This window comes from Thunnus thynnus, chromosome 16 (assembly GCF_963924715.1).
Source record: "Thunnus thynnus chromosome 16, fThuThy2.1, whole genome shotgun sequence".
Classification (NCBI taxonomy): Eukaryota; Metazoa; Chordata; class Actinopteri; order Scombriformes; family Scombridae; genus Thunnus; species Thunnus thynnus.
In genome coordinates this window covers 22,862,845-22,882,963 of record NC_089532.1, presented here as the reverse complement: position 1 = coordinate 22,882,963, position 20,119 = coordinate 22,862,845, and the positions used below count along the sequence as shown (strand labels likewise).

At 40.6% G+C, this 20,119-nt stretch overlaps 1 protein-coding gene across 2 annotated transcripts in view; it reads left to right on the top strand.

Moving 5' to 3' along the window:
• Nucleotides 1-2,899, top strand: part of lrfn5a (leucine rich repeat and fibronectin type III domain containing 5a) — a 125,001-nt gene extending 122,102 nt beyond the window's left edge. For both annotated transcript variants that reach the window (XM_067613618.1, XM_067613616.1), the window contains one exon: nt 839-2,899. In XM_067613618.1, the coding sequence (XP_067469719.1) occupies nt 839-1,801 (963 nt within the window). In that variant the 3' untranslated portion in view covers nt 1,802-2,899. The remainder of the gene's footprint in view (nt 1-838) is intronic.
• The last annotated feature ends 17,220 nt before the right edge of the window (nt 2,900-20,119 follow it).

Here is a 20,119-nt window from a genome sequence, read left to right as displayed (position 1 = left end):
AGGAGAAGAGTTTTCATTATGCATGTGAATTGGCATTATTGGCATGGCAGCCATGTATATGCCTGGTCTTATTCTGATTAACTGGCACACCCATGATTTTTAGTGCTGTTAGTGCTTTCATGCTTGGTTTTCGCTACAGTAGACAGACAATCACAAGCCATTTTCGACCATTTAAGATATAACAAACACCCAACCAAATTCCATTGAGTCTCTTTGTTTCTACATGATGATTATCTCCCATTTCCTTTTTTTATGGCAGGCCATTTCTGCCAAGAAAAAAAACAGATGAAAAGTTAGGAGAGATATTTATTTATTTTTGCATTCTGCCTTCATTGCATCATGATAGTGTTTAGGGTATTTTTTTAACATTTTTTAAAAAAAAAACCATAACGTTGTGGTGTTTACTGTTGCCATGACAACAAAGGTTGTATAACTTTAAGGAAGTATAGACCACATATATTCAAGTGATCATTTTAACCCAAATCATGATCTTTCCCTAAACCTAACCAGACCTTAACCAAAGTTGTTTTTTTAACAGTGACTTCTAACAGTTTTTGGAAAGCCAGAGTGCATTACTATGGCTGCTAGATGCCGCAAACGTAACTATAGGTTGTTTTTGCCAGCCGGAATTTTAGACTTATACTGTTGTTGTTTTTTATGAGGATGTGTTGTCTTACAGTCATAATTTTGACTCTATATCATCATTTTATTTGTCCTAAAATACAGCTAAAAAAGTGGTGTAGTTTTTCACCTGCATACTCGAAAGGGTTAATATGCAAACAAATCAGTACAAGAAAAACACTCAAAACCTCCTTGTTTCCTTCTGTGTTTGTCTCAGGTGTGTAACCCCGGTGAGGGTGGTAAAGGTGTTTCAATGTCGATGACCAACGTTCACTCACAGACCAATGGGCAGCAGTCGCAGGGATGCACTGTGACTCCTAGCGCCTCTAAACACGGCTCAATCGGATTAGAAGACCACTCAGGAGTCACAAAGAAAAGAAGCGGCGGAGCAGGAGGAGGGGGCAAGGATACGATGACTCAGTCGTCTGACTCTTCCCTGCCTGACTGCTCCACAGCTACATCGGTACTCAGTCAGACTTGGACAGCCAGAAGCCCGACAGGTGGAGCCGAGGAGCGAGAGAAAGCAGGTGAGGAGAGAGGGTCTTTGGCCTCGGAGAGAGCTCAAGCTGGCGTCTTGTCACCCACCGCCTCCGGTTCACTGACCAAGCCAAAGCGCAAGCCTGCTCCGAGTAAGCCAGGCTCGGCTTGCTCGAACGCCTCAGCCACCCCTGAAAATCTCCCCTCTTCCTCCCCTCGCCCTCCGTCCTCCTCCTCCTCCACCACCTCTTCTGCTCTCCTCACGTCCTCCACCCCTCTGGAGAACCTCAACACCAACCGCAACAACTCCACTTCTCTCAACCAAACCCCGCCTCCTTTCACCCCTTCCCCTTTCTCCAGCCCTTTCGCCACTCCGAGCCCTGTCCCCTCCATCCGATTCAGAGAGACGCCCATCCTGCGCCGGGCTCCTCGCGCTTCTTCCTCCTCCTCCACCAAGTACCAGACTCTCCCTGTGGAGGAGGGAGGGAGGAGCAGGGCAAGGAGGAGGTACTCCCTTAGTGAAGGAGGTTCAAAGACTCACTTGTCCCATCAAGGAGGAGGAGGAGGAGCGCCCAAATTAGGGCGCATAATGCGAAACAAAAGGAGCCAATCAATGAGCGGGATGCTACTCCCCAAAGAAGGGGATGGAGACTCGGACAAAGGGCGGTGTGACTCTGACTGGATCTTAGAAAGCACGGTTTAAACTGGAACGAGACAGAGACCATAAAATAAACTTTGGTTTATCCGTTATTGTTTATCCTCTATGAGTGTGTGTCTGAGGTTGTGTGTGTATGTTCGTTTAAATTTGTTTATAAGTGTATGAATGAAGGTAAAAGTGTGTTTGTGACATATGAAACAGAGCGTGTGTCGTTACTGTTTAGAGTGTGCGTTTTCGGTGTGTATGTGTGTGTTCATGTTTGCACTTTTGTTTATAGGTGTGTGAGAGGATGATTGTGTGTTTCTGTGTGAGAGTGTGACTTTTTCTTTTTCAACCAGTTTTTTTTTTCTTTTTTTTTATTGTCATAACTTTTTGCAACAATTCTTTGTATTCAGTTTACAGTTTTTTCCACTTTGACAGTTTCCTATCTGTTTCGCAGTCGGTCATTCAGCGAGTGGATAACTTGCCTTGTCACGTTGCGTCCTCGAGTTGTCTCGTTGGTTCCACTTTATAGCACAAAAGAAAATAAGACAATGGGCTCGCCACGTCATTTCCCAACTCACACTCACCTTATCTGAAAATACAACGAAAAGGGAATTATTGCAGGAAAAAAGGAATTAAGAAAAAAAAACAATACAAGAACTGAAAAGCACACCATTCTACGTTCACACGCCCACAGAAAGTGTGTGTCCATACCGTGGCAAGAGAATAGCAGTCGGTGCCTTCTTTTGCACAGACCCTCTGACAGATGATATAACCGGATTTAGGACTCCACCATGCTCCGCGAACAAGGGATTAGGACGGAGGGGACAAAGGAAGAGAGAGATTTCACACATAGCCTTTCTTACCTACTGAGGAAAACAGACGTTTCTTGACATATACACAGACACAAACTGAGACAAAACGTAACAAACAGATGAAGACTTTAACAGACCTCTTATGAAATTGATATTTTTTAAAGGGAAGAATAAAAAAAAAAACATAAAAACCTTGTGAGCTTTTGACTGATATTGGTATACTACAGCCTGTGTTGGTCACGAGCTCCCGGAAAACTTCTGTACAGAAAAAGACAACATGTACTGTGTTGTTATGTTGTGTAAAATAAAAAGGGATAAAATGAAAACTGGAAATGTGACAAGTGTGTTTTATGTTTAGAGTTGACTTAAATCCATGGTTATATAATTAATGGAACTAAATCTATTAAATTTGTTATAAATCAGTTTTTAAGTGCACACATGTCTAAAAGATATTTTGGCATACAGAATAAGTGAACATTTGAATTTTTGTTCTTGTTGTGATTTGATGTATTGATGATAAGCTAAATACCCTGAACCTAAACCCACAAACACATTATCTGGCTGTTTATTAACAATTCTTCCACTTTTCCCTGACTGCAAATGCATTCATAGGAGTGTAACACTTCAGAAAAAAAATGCTGCCATGAGGCTTTGACAGTGTGCCAATGACTAAGACTCATGGGATTTGTTGTTGTTGAATGCTAACAAAAATAATCATTGTTTTATCTTTGTTAAAATGCTGATGAATTTACAGTAAATGTTATTATCTAGTGCAGCAGTAGACTGTTTAGCAGCTTTTTAGAGGCATCAGTAAATAAAAAAGCTGCTTTGGGAAAACCAGTGGAGCAGCACATGCTTGTGGAATGGAAAGTAGACTAGAGATGAGCAGGACTTTGGCTCTCAGCAACTACATGAGGAACTTAATAGGAGTAGCTAGATATAATGGTTTTATTGCTAAGGTTGCTTTTACATCTGTTCTGTTTGTCCACACTAACATAAACAATGACACAGTACATTGTTACCTTTTATTTCTGGTCCATTTCATGCTCACACTGACCTATACAAACAGAACAAGACATGTAAAGAAGGCTTTACATGGACTGCCAGGTAACTCATTAACTGGACAGTTCTGTTAAACTGGATCATCATCATGGATCCACATGGGGAAATCAAATTCTGGTGGCTGATAGCAGGTCAAGCTGCATTTTACCACACCATGTGTGTTAATTCATCTTTCTTGGTGGTCCAAAAAGCTCAAGAAATAACTTTTTTTTAAATTGTAAGTTATGTTGCAAAAGAGGATGGACAGATGAGGTACAAAAGGGGCAAAAAGAGGCGTTTGTACTGTTACATTAAGAGTAAGGGTTAGTTACATTTCACTTACTTTTTATCAAGAAACTGCTCAAATCTAGTACAAAACAAGCAAAACACACTGCTGTTTTACCTCCTTTTCAGAGGTCAGAGAAAATACCAACACTGGTAGATACTTGTTGCCATGGTTTACGGATCATTTTTTCATAAATATATACAGTTTGCTAAGAAAAGCAATTCCTTCACAGCTCCCACGATCAGCAGATAGGCTATACAGCAGCTTATCTTTTGAATTGCTGCTAAATTTACATCCTTCACAAAATACTTGAGTTGGTCTTTTTTTCTTTCAATCAATCAATCAATCAAACTTTATTTACATAGCACCTTTCAAACAAATCAAACACAATTCAACGTGCTTTACAAGTGATTGGAAAAATGTAGGATGTTGAAAATGGATTTAGAGACTAATGTAAACCAAAACAACCAAATAACCATTAAATAAAACCACACAATTATAAAACACTTCATGAAAGACAAAAATATCAATATTTTCCGCTCCTCTCAGATCCTCCTGAAGGCTGTTCCAGTGGCTCGGAGCGTAACGGCTGAAAGTAGTTTCACCAAATGTTTTTGTTCTGCTTTGTGGAACAGCTAAAAGAGAAGAGCTAGAGGATCTGAGGGGCCTTCCTGGTTCATAAACCAAAAGCATTTCTGAGAGGTAGCTTGGTGCAAGGCCATGTAGTGCCTTATAAAGCAACAAAAGAATTTTAAAATCAATACGAAAACTAACAGGTAGCCAGTATAAAGACATAAATAATTGTAATGTGTGCTCTCCTTTTGGTCTCAGTCAGCATCCATACAGCAGAATTTTTTATTAAGTTACTTTACCTGATTTATTGCATTCTTTGTAGACCAGAAAGGAGAGAGTTACAATACCATATTTTCTCTAATAGTGGCCGGTATTCAATTAAAAACCAGGTTTCCAATAATGGCCGGGGGTGTGGTGGACATGAAAAAATAAAGGCCGGCCCCATATACAGGCCGGGGAGGGAAAAAACAAGGATATATTGAGGCCGTATTCAGACCAAATCAGGTGTTGCTGCGCACCGCTAAAGGGTTGTACGGTGGTGTGCGGGGGTTTGTGTGTGTTTATTTGTGCTCTATTGATCTGATTCACTGCTTTCTTACCAGCTCCATCTCTTCATTCACTCTCTAGCCCCCTCTCCCTCCTTTTCTCTTGTCTTTTTTAAAAATGAGTTGGGAAACCGACAGCAAAGCCTAACTTTACTTTATATGTTATCAAATGAAAAGAAATGTCTGCCCCTCACCTCTTGGCACCTGTTATAATGTGACTGAGGTTTGTAGTAATATACAAGTGCCACAAGATGGCGGTAGCTATAACTGAAGTACCATATAAGACCTGTGCAAGTGTCAGTGACTAGATTTTCCATAACACCAATGCCACAACACTGTAGAGAGCGAACATGGCACCCACCAGACGGAAGTTTGACGTCAAATTCAAAGACAGAGTTTTGCAAAATGCGGAGGAAAATTAAGGAGCGAAAACTGCAAGACCTTTTGACACTAACCCGAAAAGAATCAGATACTCGAAAAGACAGGAACGTGAGCTGCTGTTAGCTGACAAGAGGAGAGCACGGCTAGCTGGAGGAAGAAAGTTAGCTTGGAGCTAGAGAGACAGCTGATTGATGTTTGATATTTGACTGTGCTGTTAACTAATTAATGTTTATATCCAGCGTAACGTTACCTCAGATTTGTTTAGTTTTTAACTGACACTGGCCATATTTCCCCTCCTGTACTTGACCGGTCATACTTCACACAAGTTATATTGAAATGTTGCGTAATGTTTCACAATAAAAGTCGGGAAATTAAGGCTTTTATTTTATTAATAGAATAATGCAGTAACAAAAATTTAACAGAGCAAACGGAAGCAGATCAGAAAACAGGGAGGCTTCATACTAAAATATGAGCAAATATACTTATCAAACAGAGGGAATTAGAAATAAAGGCCTCTCTCTAATATAAGCCTGCTTCCAATAAAGGCCTGGTACCCTCTGCAGCCACTATTAGAGAAAATACGGTGGTCTAGCCTACCAGTTATAAAAGCATGCATCAGTCTCTTTGTGTTGCTCAGAGAGAGAAATGGCCTCACTTTGGAGACATTCTTCAAATGATAAAATGCTGTTTTTGTGACACCCCACACATGAGCCTTCAAATTAAAATCAAACAAAAATCACTCCTAGATTTCATCCTTCTTGGCTTGGTTTGGGCCCCAGTATATTCAGTTTGGAGGCTTACTTCGCTCTCTGAGCTTCTGAACCAATGATCAGTACTTCTGTTTTATCCTGGTTGAGCTGCAAAAAATTCTGTGACATCCAGGCCTGTATGTCTAAAATACAGTTAAAAAGTGAGTCAATTGGCCCAGTGTCATCAGGAGACACAGCCACATAGAGCATTATCAGCATAGCTGTGGAAAGAGATGCCTTCTGATGGCTCTGCCCATAGGTAACATGTACAAATTAAAAAGTAACAGTCCTAAAATTGATCCTTGTGGTACCCCACAGGTAACCTCATAGTGTTTGGAGGAGTGGTCATAGATACCATTTTTTTTTCCCTCAAAGATATGAGGTAAACCAGTTAAAAACAATCCCAGACAGGCCAACATGCTCACTTAATCTATCTAAAAGAATCTGGTGGTCAAGGCAAAGGTCAAAGGCAGCACTCAGGTCAAGTAGCACCAGAACTGAAGGCTTGTTACTGTCAAGATTTGTTCTAATATTGTTCACTACTTTTAGCAGGGCTGTCTCTGTGCCATGATGTGTCCTAAAACCTGACCGAAGCATTTCTAATTTAGTGTTTGAGTTTAAAGGGTATTTAGCTGATTAAAACTAGTTTCTCTAAAATTTGCTTAAAAATGGGAGATCTGAAATCAGTCTAAAATTGCTGGGTGTTAAAATATCCAGACTCTACACCAAGCTGTATGGTGTGATTTACTAGGGCAAGGATGCCTTCAGATACATAATTAAAAATAGTTTTAAAAAGGGAGGCAGGAATTGGGTCAAGTGAACACGTGGAGGGCTTTAGTTCTGTTACTATTTTCAGCATCAACCAGGTCAAAACATTCCAACTTGATATCACTCTGTATGCAGGATATAGGTAAAATGCAGTGTGCTTGTTCTGCTGGCAGATACTAGATATTGATTATTTTCTCCCTAAAGTAGCCAGCAAACTCTTCACATTTAGAACCTGGAAGCTTAATACTGTAGTTAGTTGTTGGATATACCAGAGAATCTACTGTACCAATGAACAGTCTGGGATTGTGAATGTTTATGTTTATCAGGTTTGAGAAGTATGCTTGCCATGATTTTTGAATTGCCTTGTTGTAAGTTTCAAGTTTTTCGGTGAGTATATTGTGATGTATTACTAATTTTGTTTTTCACCATCTGCGCTCAGCAATTCTGCAGTCTCTTTTTAGTTCCATGATTTGACTATTTTTCCATGGGGCAACCTTTTTTGTAGTTATTTTTTGGTTTTAATTGGCACAACTGTGTCAAGCACTGTTTTCACTTTATGCTTAAAATCATTAACTAAGTCTTTACAGGATGGCAGTAAGATTTTTTTTGTAGGCTGTAATATGTGATGTGAGAGTTGTGGCTACTTCAGGGGTAATGCAGCATTTTTGGACGATATGTTCTGTGGTACTCGGCAGAGAATGAACAAAAAAGTTAAAAAAGACAGTGGTGGTGCTAGACAGCCAGATCAGTGACAGAAGATATAGTGATAATAGGACCATATGATATAATTAAATCCAAGGTGTGTCCATGTTTGTGAGTTGGCAATGTTACTATGCTGTTTAAAAACCATACATTTCAACAATTCTTAAAACTCTTCGGCTCTGGTATCTGCCAGATACATGTATGTTAAAATCACCAATTAAAATGCAGGTATCATAGCTTGTGTGAATGACAGACAGTAAGTGTGAGAATTACGTTTAAAAAGAGGGGATGAGGCTGAGAATTTTAAAAAATAGTGTTATATTAAAAGACATGAAATGTGCCTAGATCCACATCCCTGTCCTTCATTGTCTCTGTGTAGACTGCAGCTGCCCCTCCACCCTTCTTTCCCTCTGGACGAATAGAAAAAGGTGTAGCTTGGTGGACAGGCTTCAGTCAGTGTGGCAGGTGCATCTGTGCCCAACCAGGTCTCAGTAAGAATATATTAAAAAGAGCCAGTGCAGTGTTGATTTCTGTCCGTTTTGCAGACAAAAATGAGTTCCTATTCATGGGAACTATAACCAAACCATTTATATTGATAGCTCTGTTGGCAGTGTTGTTTTGAGTTTTAGCTGATTAAAAACTAGTTTCTCTAAATCTTAAAGTTTCAAACTCATGGTGAGTGTGTTGTTGCTGCCAATGAGTGCCACCACAGTACTCAGCGTGTTTTCCAAGCATGGCTGGAAGCTGTGCTTTGAGGTCTAGCACACAGGCTCCGGGGAAACAGTGGACTGCGGCAGCGGTTCCATGAGAGAGGAGCGAGAGCCTCCAAACAATGGGATCACCAATCACCACGGTGGAAGCAAGAGATGGTGGAGGGGCGGGTGCAGCGGAGGGATGGCGGTCAAGGGACGAGTCTGGGCTCAGTGCCATAAAATGTCTTTCCAGCCTCAGCTCTGGACAAGAAGGTAGGGAGCAGAGGATTTCCCTCTGTCTTCCCCACCTGCCTCTGTCACCCACCTGTTTTGACTGATGTTCCCTCAGGCATGGTGTGGAGCAGGAGCCCGTTGAGCGTGCCACAGCTGCAGCTGCCACGTTGGTGGTCAGTGGTGGAAATTGCTCCTCGGCCAGTGTTTCCACACATGGCTCTTGAACCGGGAGAGTTGATGCAAGGAGCGCCAAATTTTGTGCTCCCATGCCAGCTGATCCAATTAAAATCGTGGAGTTAAAAGTGTCTTGAAGTTTCAATGTCTCTTTTAAAACAGTGCTTAGTTCTGTCATTTAATGAGTTTCATGAGTTTCATGTGCAAATCAATCAGCTTCTCTTGCAGTTATTTTATTTTATTGCATTTGGTGCAGATAAAAGTCCTCCATGCTGATGATGAAAAACACATAAGAGAGTTTGCATTTTTGAGCCCTCTTGCTCTCAGCCATAGTTGGTCCTTGCTCCTTCCCAAATAAATTCTGGAGTGGTTAGTTTGTGGTGGGAACGTGATCTCCCATAGCCAGGTGTGCTTTGCATACTGGTATGTTTGTGAGCAAAACAGTTGCTAGCAGCTAGCTGGAGAGATCCAACCTGGACTAGTACAACAAAGTATGTTGCATCTGGCTGGAAGACCTTCTTAAGGACCTTCTTACTGTGTTCAAGTTTTTGCTCCCTCCCCAGACACAGCTAACCAGTGAACAGAGTGAACATTCTCATGTTGCTTTTTTGGGTGTTTTCAAACCTATAGTTTGTTTGCTCAGGTCCGAATCAGTGGATGAGAAATTTGATGCATTTTTCCCTTGGTTTGGTTTCTTTGCAAACAGGGAAAAATCCAGGTAAATCAAAATGCATCACAACAAGCCACATGAGATCACTCACTGCACTCATTGGTCAGATCTGGGGTAGGAACAAAAGCATAGGGTCTTGGAGAAGGTCCTATCTGCCAAATATCAAAAATACAATGTACTTTGTTGTGCTAGTCCATGTCAGACCTCAGTTCATTCTCAGACTAGTTGCTAGCAACTGTTGATTTTGCTCATCCGCACCCCAGTATGCAAAGCACACCTGGCTACAGGAGCCATTTCGCTTAAACTTGTAGAGTACACCTAGTAGTTGGGTTGGATCACATTCCCAAACAAAGTGCTCCAGAGTTCGTTTGGGATTGGACCAATACCACATCCTCAAAGGGTCTCAGTATGGTTGTTTTGGTCTGAACCAGAGTATGATTGCTCTGTTCAGACCTGCCCAAACGAATTGCACCAAGGGGGAAAATCCAATCCAAGTCCGATTCAACCTGACTAAAAAGTGCAGGTCTGAAAACACCCTTAGTGATGTTTTTTGGTTCGCTTTAATTTTTTCTGTGAAAAGAAACCAAATCTAGGGGAAAACACAAGTATACCAACTCTGACACTGATTCAGACCAGAGTAAACAAATTATATGTTAGAGAATACCCTTAGTCTGCACCCAATTACATGTTCAGATCTGCCCGAACAAATTTTACCAAGGGGGAAGACAAATCAGAATTTGATTTAACCAGACTAAACATCACAGGTTTGAAAAAAGTGACAAAAATGTCTGAAATTGGAACTCAGATCTCAAACTCCTCCATAAACAAATCCTGCTCTAAACACTACTTTAAGAATATATTACTGACACATCATGGAGCAGCACATACAGTAACAAGGTGACCTGGGGGCCACAGCCAGTATATGGTGAAGTCACTATCAGTTAACATCAAAGCAGGAAATTGATTCATGTTGCAATTAAATTACTGAAAAGTGTTTGACATGACACAGTTCTGACAGACAATTACAAATGGATGTTCTCACTTCAATTATCAGACATTGCTGTTTTAATAAAGTAAATTGAATTGACTGAGCTGATGGTGAATCATTACTGACTTTTGTTTAGAATATTTATTCTGTGTTTTTCAAATGTGGAAGGCTCCCTCTGGATTATTAGTATTGTTAATAATGAAAGAATAATACCTTCCATATGTCCCATCACTGAGAGAGACATGCTTCATCCTGACAAAGTTATTTAATTTAAGAGAGTGAAGCGCTAGCAGCACTAAAACCCAGACTCCTGTGGGATTAAAACCAAAATTACCCCCAACCACCACCACCACTATCGTATCCCTGTCCCATTCGAGTTCTCTCCCTGGTTTTACATTTCAATAGTCGATGACGGCAAAAGACATCAGGTGAATGTTTAAACAGGAACCTGAGTCACTGGAGAGTCATACGAGAAGATGAGAGGGAAAACAAATTATCTTCCCACAATTCTCCTTGTTTAATTTGTGTAAAAAGCCCTTTGCCTCTGCTGTACAGCTGTCCCATACAGCCGCAGAAGGGAGCTCCCACACACACACAAGCCTCCTCTCTTTAAAAGTGTGTCAGTTACGTCCTGGTTCACGCCTCCTTGACTGACCTTCCTATGCCTTTCTTAAGCTGTAAATGCTTAATGGTAAGAGGCTTTAGAAGAGAATATCCCTCTCTATATCCTTCCTAGTTTTCTCTCCCTTTTAGCCCCTCTCTCACTCCTTCCCTCCATCCCTCAGTTTCTCTCATTTATGATTTTATATTTTACAGATTTAGCAGCTGCTTTTGTAGAGATAGTTTGTGCAACAACGGAAGAAGCTTAAGGTAATAATCTATGACATTTACACTGCATTACAGCTAATAAAGGCTCCATCACATTCTCAATTAGATGTTAAACTAATGAATGAAATTTTGGTGAAAATTCAAGAGTTACATGATCCATGACTGGGGAGCAGAACTTGGCAGAGAGTTCTAATGGAGCACATCTGATCAAACTCCAGCAGGAGTTTGAGTCAGCTGGTGGAAGCAGGAGCTGAGTAGCAGAGGTTCCTGTGAGACAACATACTGAAACTGAGGAAAATGAGTAGACATTACAAGACTGTGCACATACAGTATGTAGGAATTTGTGCACTGCTTTATTATTTTATGGGGGAATTATGTATTATTATTGTGCACAACTCAAACATACAATTATTCGTCTAACGACATAACTCATATCAGAGTAGGTATAATATCAAGTAAATAGTCCTCCTTGTTGGCCAAACAAGAGAGGTCAATTAGAATTATGATTGTTATAAATCTTAATTATGTTTTTGCAAGGATATAGGTCTTTTAAGGTTAAGTGACTGAGATGCAAGCACAAGAAAACACTAACAAGTTCACTTTAGTTACATACACATTTATTACTAATACTACACCTACAATTACTAAACACTACAACATTTTACAAGCAAGACACAAGAGGGAAAAGGAAACTGGTCCACAAATCAATGGCCAGTGAATGATTTGAATGCATGATGCAGAGTTATCTATTTTGCAGTTGGTATGAGAGACCTGATAAACAGATAAGATGACTGATGTTACTTGGGAAGCAGTGAGTCAAATCAATGGTTCAACAGCTAAATTGTGAAGTGCCAGTTGAAGTTACAAATTATGAAAGCACCAAGGTTTAAGCCAGTTGATGAAGGTTTTGTAGGAATACTTGCTTGCTCCCTGGGGTGGCTTCTCGCAGAGAATGGGGTTCGGTGTGCTGGGGTGAGAAGCTGAAGTCTGGATCTTGTAATGATGAGTAAGTCGGCCGGTCTGGACAACACACATATGATATACACGCATATATCAACATGAAGTGTTAATTGTCCATAGACATGTCTACATATAAGAGTTTGTGTGTGTGTGTGTGTGTGTCCATCCACGTTTGGTGTGGATTGTTGTGGTAAATGTCTGTGAGTGTCTGTATGTCACTGATAATGATATGTTGTGCTGCAAGTTCTGCTCGTTTTTGGTGGTGATGACTTGCAGGCTGTCTGGTGCTCTTATGCTGGTTTGCCTAGTGATCAGTGCTTGGGTTGGTTAATCAAGTCCTGAAAATCAGTTCACAGTGGGATTAAAGTTAGTGCCTGCTCATCTCTGTGTGTGACTGGCTGTTAGAGGTGAGTTATAATAACAAATGGTGGAGGTTGTTTATCCAAGTGGTTCTATCAATTCACACTGGGGTGTGAATTGGTCTTCCATCTTGCTGGCTCTTGACCATGCAGGAGATGGGGGTTTCCTTATCTGATCCTTTCTGTTGGCAGGATGTTGTTTAGATGGTCTGGTCATGTTATGTGTTATTGGCCAACATTCCTGGGGGGTTGAAGAAAGACCTGGTCTGTTGTTTGATGCTTGTACTGTCTTCTTTTGAAACATGCAGGGACTTTACCCGACAAGTATATGTAGCAGGTGGGCATATAATGTAATTCACTTCAAACTTTTCAAGATTTAGATATTTGACACATCATGCAAAAACTTTTTTTTTAATTGAATTAATTAGATATATTGCCCAGCCCTAGAGCTATCATTTATTTAACCTCCTACTTTTTAAGTATGAACTGCTCCACAAAAGAGGAATGGTTTTCAGACAGTTATGAGACAGAAATTGATGGTACAAGTATGTCTTTTGAATTAACTGTGTGAACTTGCTGTCCTGTTAGTGACCAAACTAACACACTTGCTAAAGTGACACTAAATAACTGACATTTAGATTTTTTTTTCACTCTTCAATAACTTCACTGAATGACATGCTATACATCCCGAGTACAAAATACCTGGATGGAATAAAAGGCACAGTACAGAGAGAGAGAGTAGTAGTGAGTGTGTAGTTGAGCAAGTGGCAGAAAAGTGACTGTGAATGTGAGTGCAGCAGAGGAAAGGTTAGCAGTAAGTTGTCAATCTGACAGTAGATGTACAGTAGGTTACAATGTGTCAGTTAATAAATGCTGCAGCATCTCAAGACCAAGAAAAGACTCATCTATTGAAGGGCGTTAGCCCCGAAGTTAGCGACAATGCATTAGCCTAACCTGACCAGGCTCACTTCAGGTGGACTAACGTTTAAGGTGGACCAGCTATTCTCATTTTAGTGTCAATCTCAGCCACTCTTAAACAGAGAACGGAACAGGCACACCATGACACTATTTGCTTGGCAGCGCAGTTTGAGGTGCATTTATTTTTGTCTCATTTGCACAGTTGCACAATCCTTTTGTGGATTTGGCCCAAAGTGTTTAAAACAATGCTCCAGTTTACACATGATGTGCCTCCTGTTATCTTGTTATTGTATCAACGACAAGAAACCGACAAGGAACCCATCAATCAAAACTCAAATTGGTGAAAAATCCAAAGAAGACAAAGCAGTCCCCTCCACAATCTCTGACTGTCAGCTAATCTCAAAGAAATGCAGCACAAAACCATCACAGCAGCAGAGTCCAGCACCAGCAATAAACTGAAGGTAAGAAATAAGAAAAACTGCTAATTACACTGAATGCAAAAGTAGAGTAAGCAGCCAAGGCCAGAGTGACAATATCATTTTCAGTCATTTAAAAGAGAAGTGAGCTGCATCCCTCATTTCCAACCTCCAGGTTAAGGCTAAAGACTCTAAGGGGGGCTGAGCTTGTGTTTCTTTAGTCATCCATCCATTGAGACATGTCCACTAGAGCTGCAACTAATGATTATTTTCATTATCGTTTAATTTGCCTAATATTTATTTGGCTACAAAATGTCAGAATAGAATGAAAATATCACTTATACAGCCTCCTACAGCCCAAGTTGATGTCTTCAAATGTCTCTAAGGGGGCCGAGAGAGGGGCTGTTGGTTTGTTTCCCAGGAGAAGGTTTGGTGTGTTGAGTCTGCTGGGAGCTGAGTTGTCTTCACATTTTGCCATATTTTGTGTTTTATATTTTTTAACTTTTAATTGAAACCGCAGTGTCTGGTTGGTGTCCATGAATGATATATTTTTTTTAACCTGACTGCAAACCAAATTTTCTAGCAAAGACAGTAACAACTGATCGAGAGAGAGAGAGAGAGAGAGACAGAGAGAGAGAGAGAGAGACAGAGAGACAGAGAGGGAGAGAGAAATCTGAGCTGGTGCTTATTGAATTCCTCCACCACAGTATCAGATAGTCTTCTCATTGCCAGCTTCCTTCCACCTTCTTACACCATCCATATGGTTATATGAGCATGTGAGCAGGTGTATCATGTAGTGTGGAGACACGTGCACACACACACACACACAATTCTGTGGGTTTGCAGTAGATTTCCCATTTTGAATTATCTCTGCCTTTAGGGACTGTGGTGTTGTATAATGAACTGAACACTAATTATTCTGCTGTATGTGTGTGTGTGCGTGTGTGTTTGTCCATCTACAGTAATAGTCTGTACTTTACTTCTGCAGGATCAAATGTCAAATTGAAGGATTAAAAGAGGTTAAAATTAGAGATGTAATGTAAGTAAATGGATTGTTCTCCAGAGTAGAATAACACAAATGTGTGTGTGTGTGTATGTTTGTGTGTTAGAGTGAAATTATTCTGCCTCTCTTCCTTTGCTCACAAAGCCAGAAAGAATGCTTAATGAGTGTGTCAGCATGTGCTGACCAACTGTGGTGATGTGTTTGTGTATGGGAGAAATAGGGCGTCAGCATGTACGAGAAGCAAGTAAGTGTGTATTTTTGATTTGGTTTGTACATTTGTGAATGTGTGTGTGTAGAAAGAGTGAGTGAACATCATCTCATCATCAGCTCAAAGGGAAATAATGAGTTTCATTTTTGAATGGTATCCTATTAAATAAGTGCAAAGTGTCAAGTTTGGAGCATCATTTAGTATCAAGTAAATGGACTGCACAAGGAACAAATGAGGCTCTACCTATTTCCCTCTGAGCAGGCGTTTGAAAATTACTCACTGAGGGCATGGAGTTCAGACTGCACAGCAAAACAGGAAAACAGTTAATCAAATTATCATCTAAGAAAGAAAAAAATAGGGAAAGAGTCATTGAACTTTAAGAAATAGGGTAAATCATCTGCAGAAACCTTGCAGTGTCTTCTGTTTATCCCTAAAAAAGACATTCTTGGCATGATATTACTTATACATCTCCAAATGCATTACTTGACAGAGAGGCGAAACGACCACTAAATCGTCCTCAGAATAAATAAAAAGGTCCTTGAAATAACAAGGACTTACGTAAATGGTTGTGTTAGTGGATCTGGCATCATTTATCAAGGACTTTTCAACAATGTGTAGCTTTGTGTGATTTCTGTCTGACAAGAGCAAAGCCTTAACATATTTGTTTTAGGCAATTTTAAGTATTTCTTCCTTACCAGGTGAAGGGAACACTGGGGTTCTATATGGAGAGAAGAAAATGCAAGAAATTAAATGAAGGGAAATCACCAGTTTATACCTGGTAGAAAAAACAACAACAACTGTATTACAGGAAAGAGGTTGTGATGGTACAAATAGGGAACAGAATCATATTTGGAACTCAGGTTCATCTGGCCTTGAGTATTCATACCGTGTGTTATTTTGAACGTCCTCTTCGTTTGTGGGTGGTTTTATTTTCATTATGTGAAAAAACTCAAGGCAATATAAAAAATGACTTACTGAAACAACTGAGGAAGGCGAGGTAGTTTACTATGCCGCCTCTGATGTTAAAATTACAATCTCTGTCGAAACAAGGACAGTGACATTTACATCAAGCTACCAACACACACCGCAGTATTTCAGAGAGGGTGCGAAGTGACATGTATTATGAATCCAAATAGCCAAAAGGCTTATTGTTATTGTCTGGATCCATGAGGTGTGTGTTACACGTAACACACTGTTACCACCCATCAAATATCTCTTAATGGAACTGAATCCTTTATTTGCTGAAAATATATCACAATTTTAGGGTTTAGGGTTAGTTTGGGTTTGACCTCACCTTTAAATAATCATTCTTGATAATCCAACTGTTTGCTGAATTCCATTTTTACTTTTTTTAATTTTGCATTCATTCTTGTGGTAAGTCAAGCTTGTGTTTCTTCAGTCATCCATCTATTGTGACATGTCCACTGGAACTGGCTGGAGGGAGATCGCCAGGGAGCTGGAAGTTTCTGGTTAAGCTCCTGTTTGCTACGTTAGATGTCATTTCCACTAAAGAAACATCTAAATATCACCATATAAAACATGTGTTTTCTATTTAAAAAGTAGAAATGTAGGACAGCAAGTACTCACCCATCTTTTACTTGAGTGGTTACGTCTCCAGTCTGATCTTCAGTGCACAGCTGATAGGTACATGGTTTTTTTACATGACGTAACAGAAATGCATATTTAATGGATTCAGTGTGGACAGAGAGCATCCGATGTTATGTGATGTGACCTGATAGTCAGACGATTACTTGCTGCCAGGACACAGTGTAACTTCTTTTTCCTTGCTGTCACAAAGAGCTCATGACGTTCAAATTAGCTTGATACAAATGACTGTATTGGACTTTATCTGCCATTATTATGACTGACTAATTAAGAGGAAGAAGTTAGGTGAAAGATGTAATCAATTACATATTACTCACTGAAAAAGTATTTACCTCACTAAAGCTCCATCAAAGATGGATAGCTCAAACAGCTCTGGAGCCTTCAACCCCACATATCACATCAGTAACACCGAAATAAAAAATTAACACAGCAAGTCTAGCCCCCCCACCCCCACCTGGTGCTGCTGTGGATCCACAGTGAGACCATAGCTACAAGCTCAGCTCATGCAGCTCAGAAATAAACAAACAACGCTGTTGTCGCACTCATGATGTCAAACTGCTGCACCTGGATAGAGCCACGAGTGTGGACTAGAGCCAAACATGGCTTTACCAGGTGGGAAATGTGGACTTTTTTCACAGTTTCAGAGGAGGACAACACGATTGCAATTTGTAATACATGCTCTGCAAGGATTCTGAGAGGAGGGAAAAAGTCTGCGAGTTTTAATACAACAAATCTTTTAAGTCACCTGAAAAGCTGTCATCACAACAAAGATGTATTGAGGGAATATGAAGCACGAGCAGTCAGTGTTGGCAAAAAAAAAAAAAAAAGAAGCGATTTCCAAACCTCAGGAAGTTTACTAGAGACAGCCTAAAGGCTAAAGCAATTAATGACAAAATCACAGAATTTATGGTACTTGATGACCAGCCTTTTTCTGTAGTAGAAGACCAAGGATTTTGTCAGCTACTGGTGCATTTGGAACCCCGGTGACCTCTCACAAGCTGCCACTACTTTGCAGACTTGTCCCTACCTGCCCTGTATGATGTGGTCGCCACACACATTCATAGTGTGATTGATACCAACGTAAGCGACATAGGTTTTACCATGGACTTCTTACGTTAGTCCAGTGAGTATACTTAGTTTGACAGCCCAGTGACTGGATGAGGACTTTAACATGAAAAGGACATTATTATTTGTAAAGGAGTGCTCCAGTTCATGTACAGCACAGCGATCTGCGAAGCTTTTGAAATCATGTTTGGGCAGTGGAACATTACAAAGGAGAGGGTGCACATTGTGTTTAGGGACAATGCACACAAATGGCCAAAGCTATAGAGAAATGTGGGGTTGCAAGGTTGGGCTGTATGGAACACACTTTACAGCTTCTTGTGAACAAGGCTGAGCCAAAGAAGTATATCTGACTGTGTTTCAATCAGGAGGAAGATTGCAGGGCATTTTAAGCACTCCCAACTTCCCGCCTCCCGTCTGAAAGATTTACAGACACAACTGGGCATGAAAACCTCACGGCTCCAACAACATGTAGCCAAGCGATGGAATGGCACGTTTTATATGCTGAGGAGTTTGTTGGAGCAGAAGCAAACGCTCGCAGCATATGGAGTAGATCATGCATTACCTGCATCTCTAAGGGTATACCAATCGGTGCTAATTGAAAACATGATGACCATTCTCGATACGTGTGAACAGCTGACTAGAGATATTAGCTCAGCTACAGCCACAGCAGCAGATGTGATCCTCTCCAGTGAAGCCTTAAAAAGTCCGTTAAACAAGACCATTGCAACAGACCAGGGAGTGAAAACTTCCAAAAGCACCCTGTTACAAGCAGTAGACCAGAGATTCAGTCACTACCATGCCTCAGTATTATCTCAAAACAATCTTGCACCCTAGATGTAAGGCCGGTGCCTGTTTAGTTAATATGTATATAAAAAACTTTAAAAATAGAGAAGTTGGTAGGACATCTAGTGGGCTTGAGGAGAGTTTCATTTTTCCTATAAAGGCTCTTCATCTATAGAGACAGGACAAAAGGCATCCAAAACTTTAAACTCAGAATTCTGACTTCTGACTTCTGACTCACATGTGGCCCTAATCCTCTTCCATACACAGAGTCTTCATGGTTCAAAATTGGTATATATGAGTCATTTAGCTTTGCTATCAAGCTAAAAACAAGCCTGACAAATCAAGTAGCCAGAACAGTAGGCAAAGTGTAACGCAGCTGAATTTCTTCAGATAAGATAGAGAGTGTTCTACAGTCAGATTCTCTTGTGTTGTCACAGCTATGAACAGTTCTTGAAACAACTTAAAATCCACATCTGATGACTAAAATCCTTTATGCAGTTAAAAGATACAGTTCCAAACGACTAAGTATAATAAAAAAAGTTGCAAAAATGTGGCCCAAATCTGGATAAAAAGTCAATTTCTGACAGAGCATCTGTCGGGCAAAGCACAAACGCCAACATATGCATAGTCTGTCTGTGAAACTTGGCAAAGAAAAGATTAAAGTACTTAAAAGTTTAACACTAAGCTACAATTGTTTGCAGTTACAAGCAGTAAACAAACCCAAATATATGTATTTTTAGATTTCATTTATTTTGCTCCCTGTAACTGGTAGCCAACTCCTCCTCCTTACTTTTCCTCCAACTCCTAAGCAATCTGACTAAAAAGCTCTGTGAGTGTGTTGAAACACTCTAGCCAACAACAGCATGACAGCATAAAGAGACTGGCTCAGTTGCAAATCGTGTTTTTTTGAAGCTGTGTCCCTGAAAACAAAATACACACTGTTGCTCTGCATTGCTGTTACCCCTTGAATTTGACTTGCCAACCAATTAGTCACACAGCTCAAGCCTTAAACAGAGTATGAATGGGTGAAATGAGAGAACAAACACCTACCTGCACTAGCACCATGCTGTGCGGAGGATGTCTGGCTTGCTCATGCGCCACGAAATGTTAAGAAACGGAGACAGAGCTCAGCGCCAAATACACTTGAGAGGCTTTTTGGGGGGGGGGGGGGGTTGAGGGACTCAACAGAGGGATGAAAGGACGAGGGAGGTGTTCTTACAACCCCTGCTCCTCTCTTTCATCCATTTCTCCAACCTACCTCCCAAAGCACCTTAAGTGTACACTCTCCTGCAGCACTCATCTGGGAGCACAGACTGATTTGAATACTCCATGCTGTCTGACTTTTCATATACTTCCTCCCCCTCTTTTTCATTTCAAGGAGGAAGAAGGTGAGAAAGGGGTGGTGGCATGGTGGAGGAGGGAGAAAGGGATGATGGCAGGGCAGAAGGGGAAGTGGAATGAAGGAGGATATAAGGAGGTTTGGATCCATATTTATTAACCGGTGGAATAGTTCAGTGGAAGAAAGTGTGCACTGCTCAAAAGGTATAATTTTCAACACATCTGTGGTAAACATAGTGGTGTAAACACAGTGTGTGCCATAGATGTAGCATTACCAATG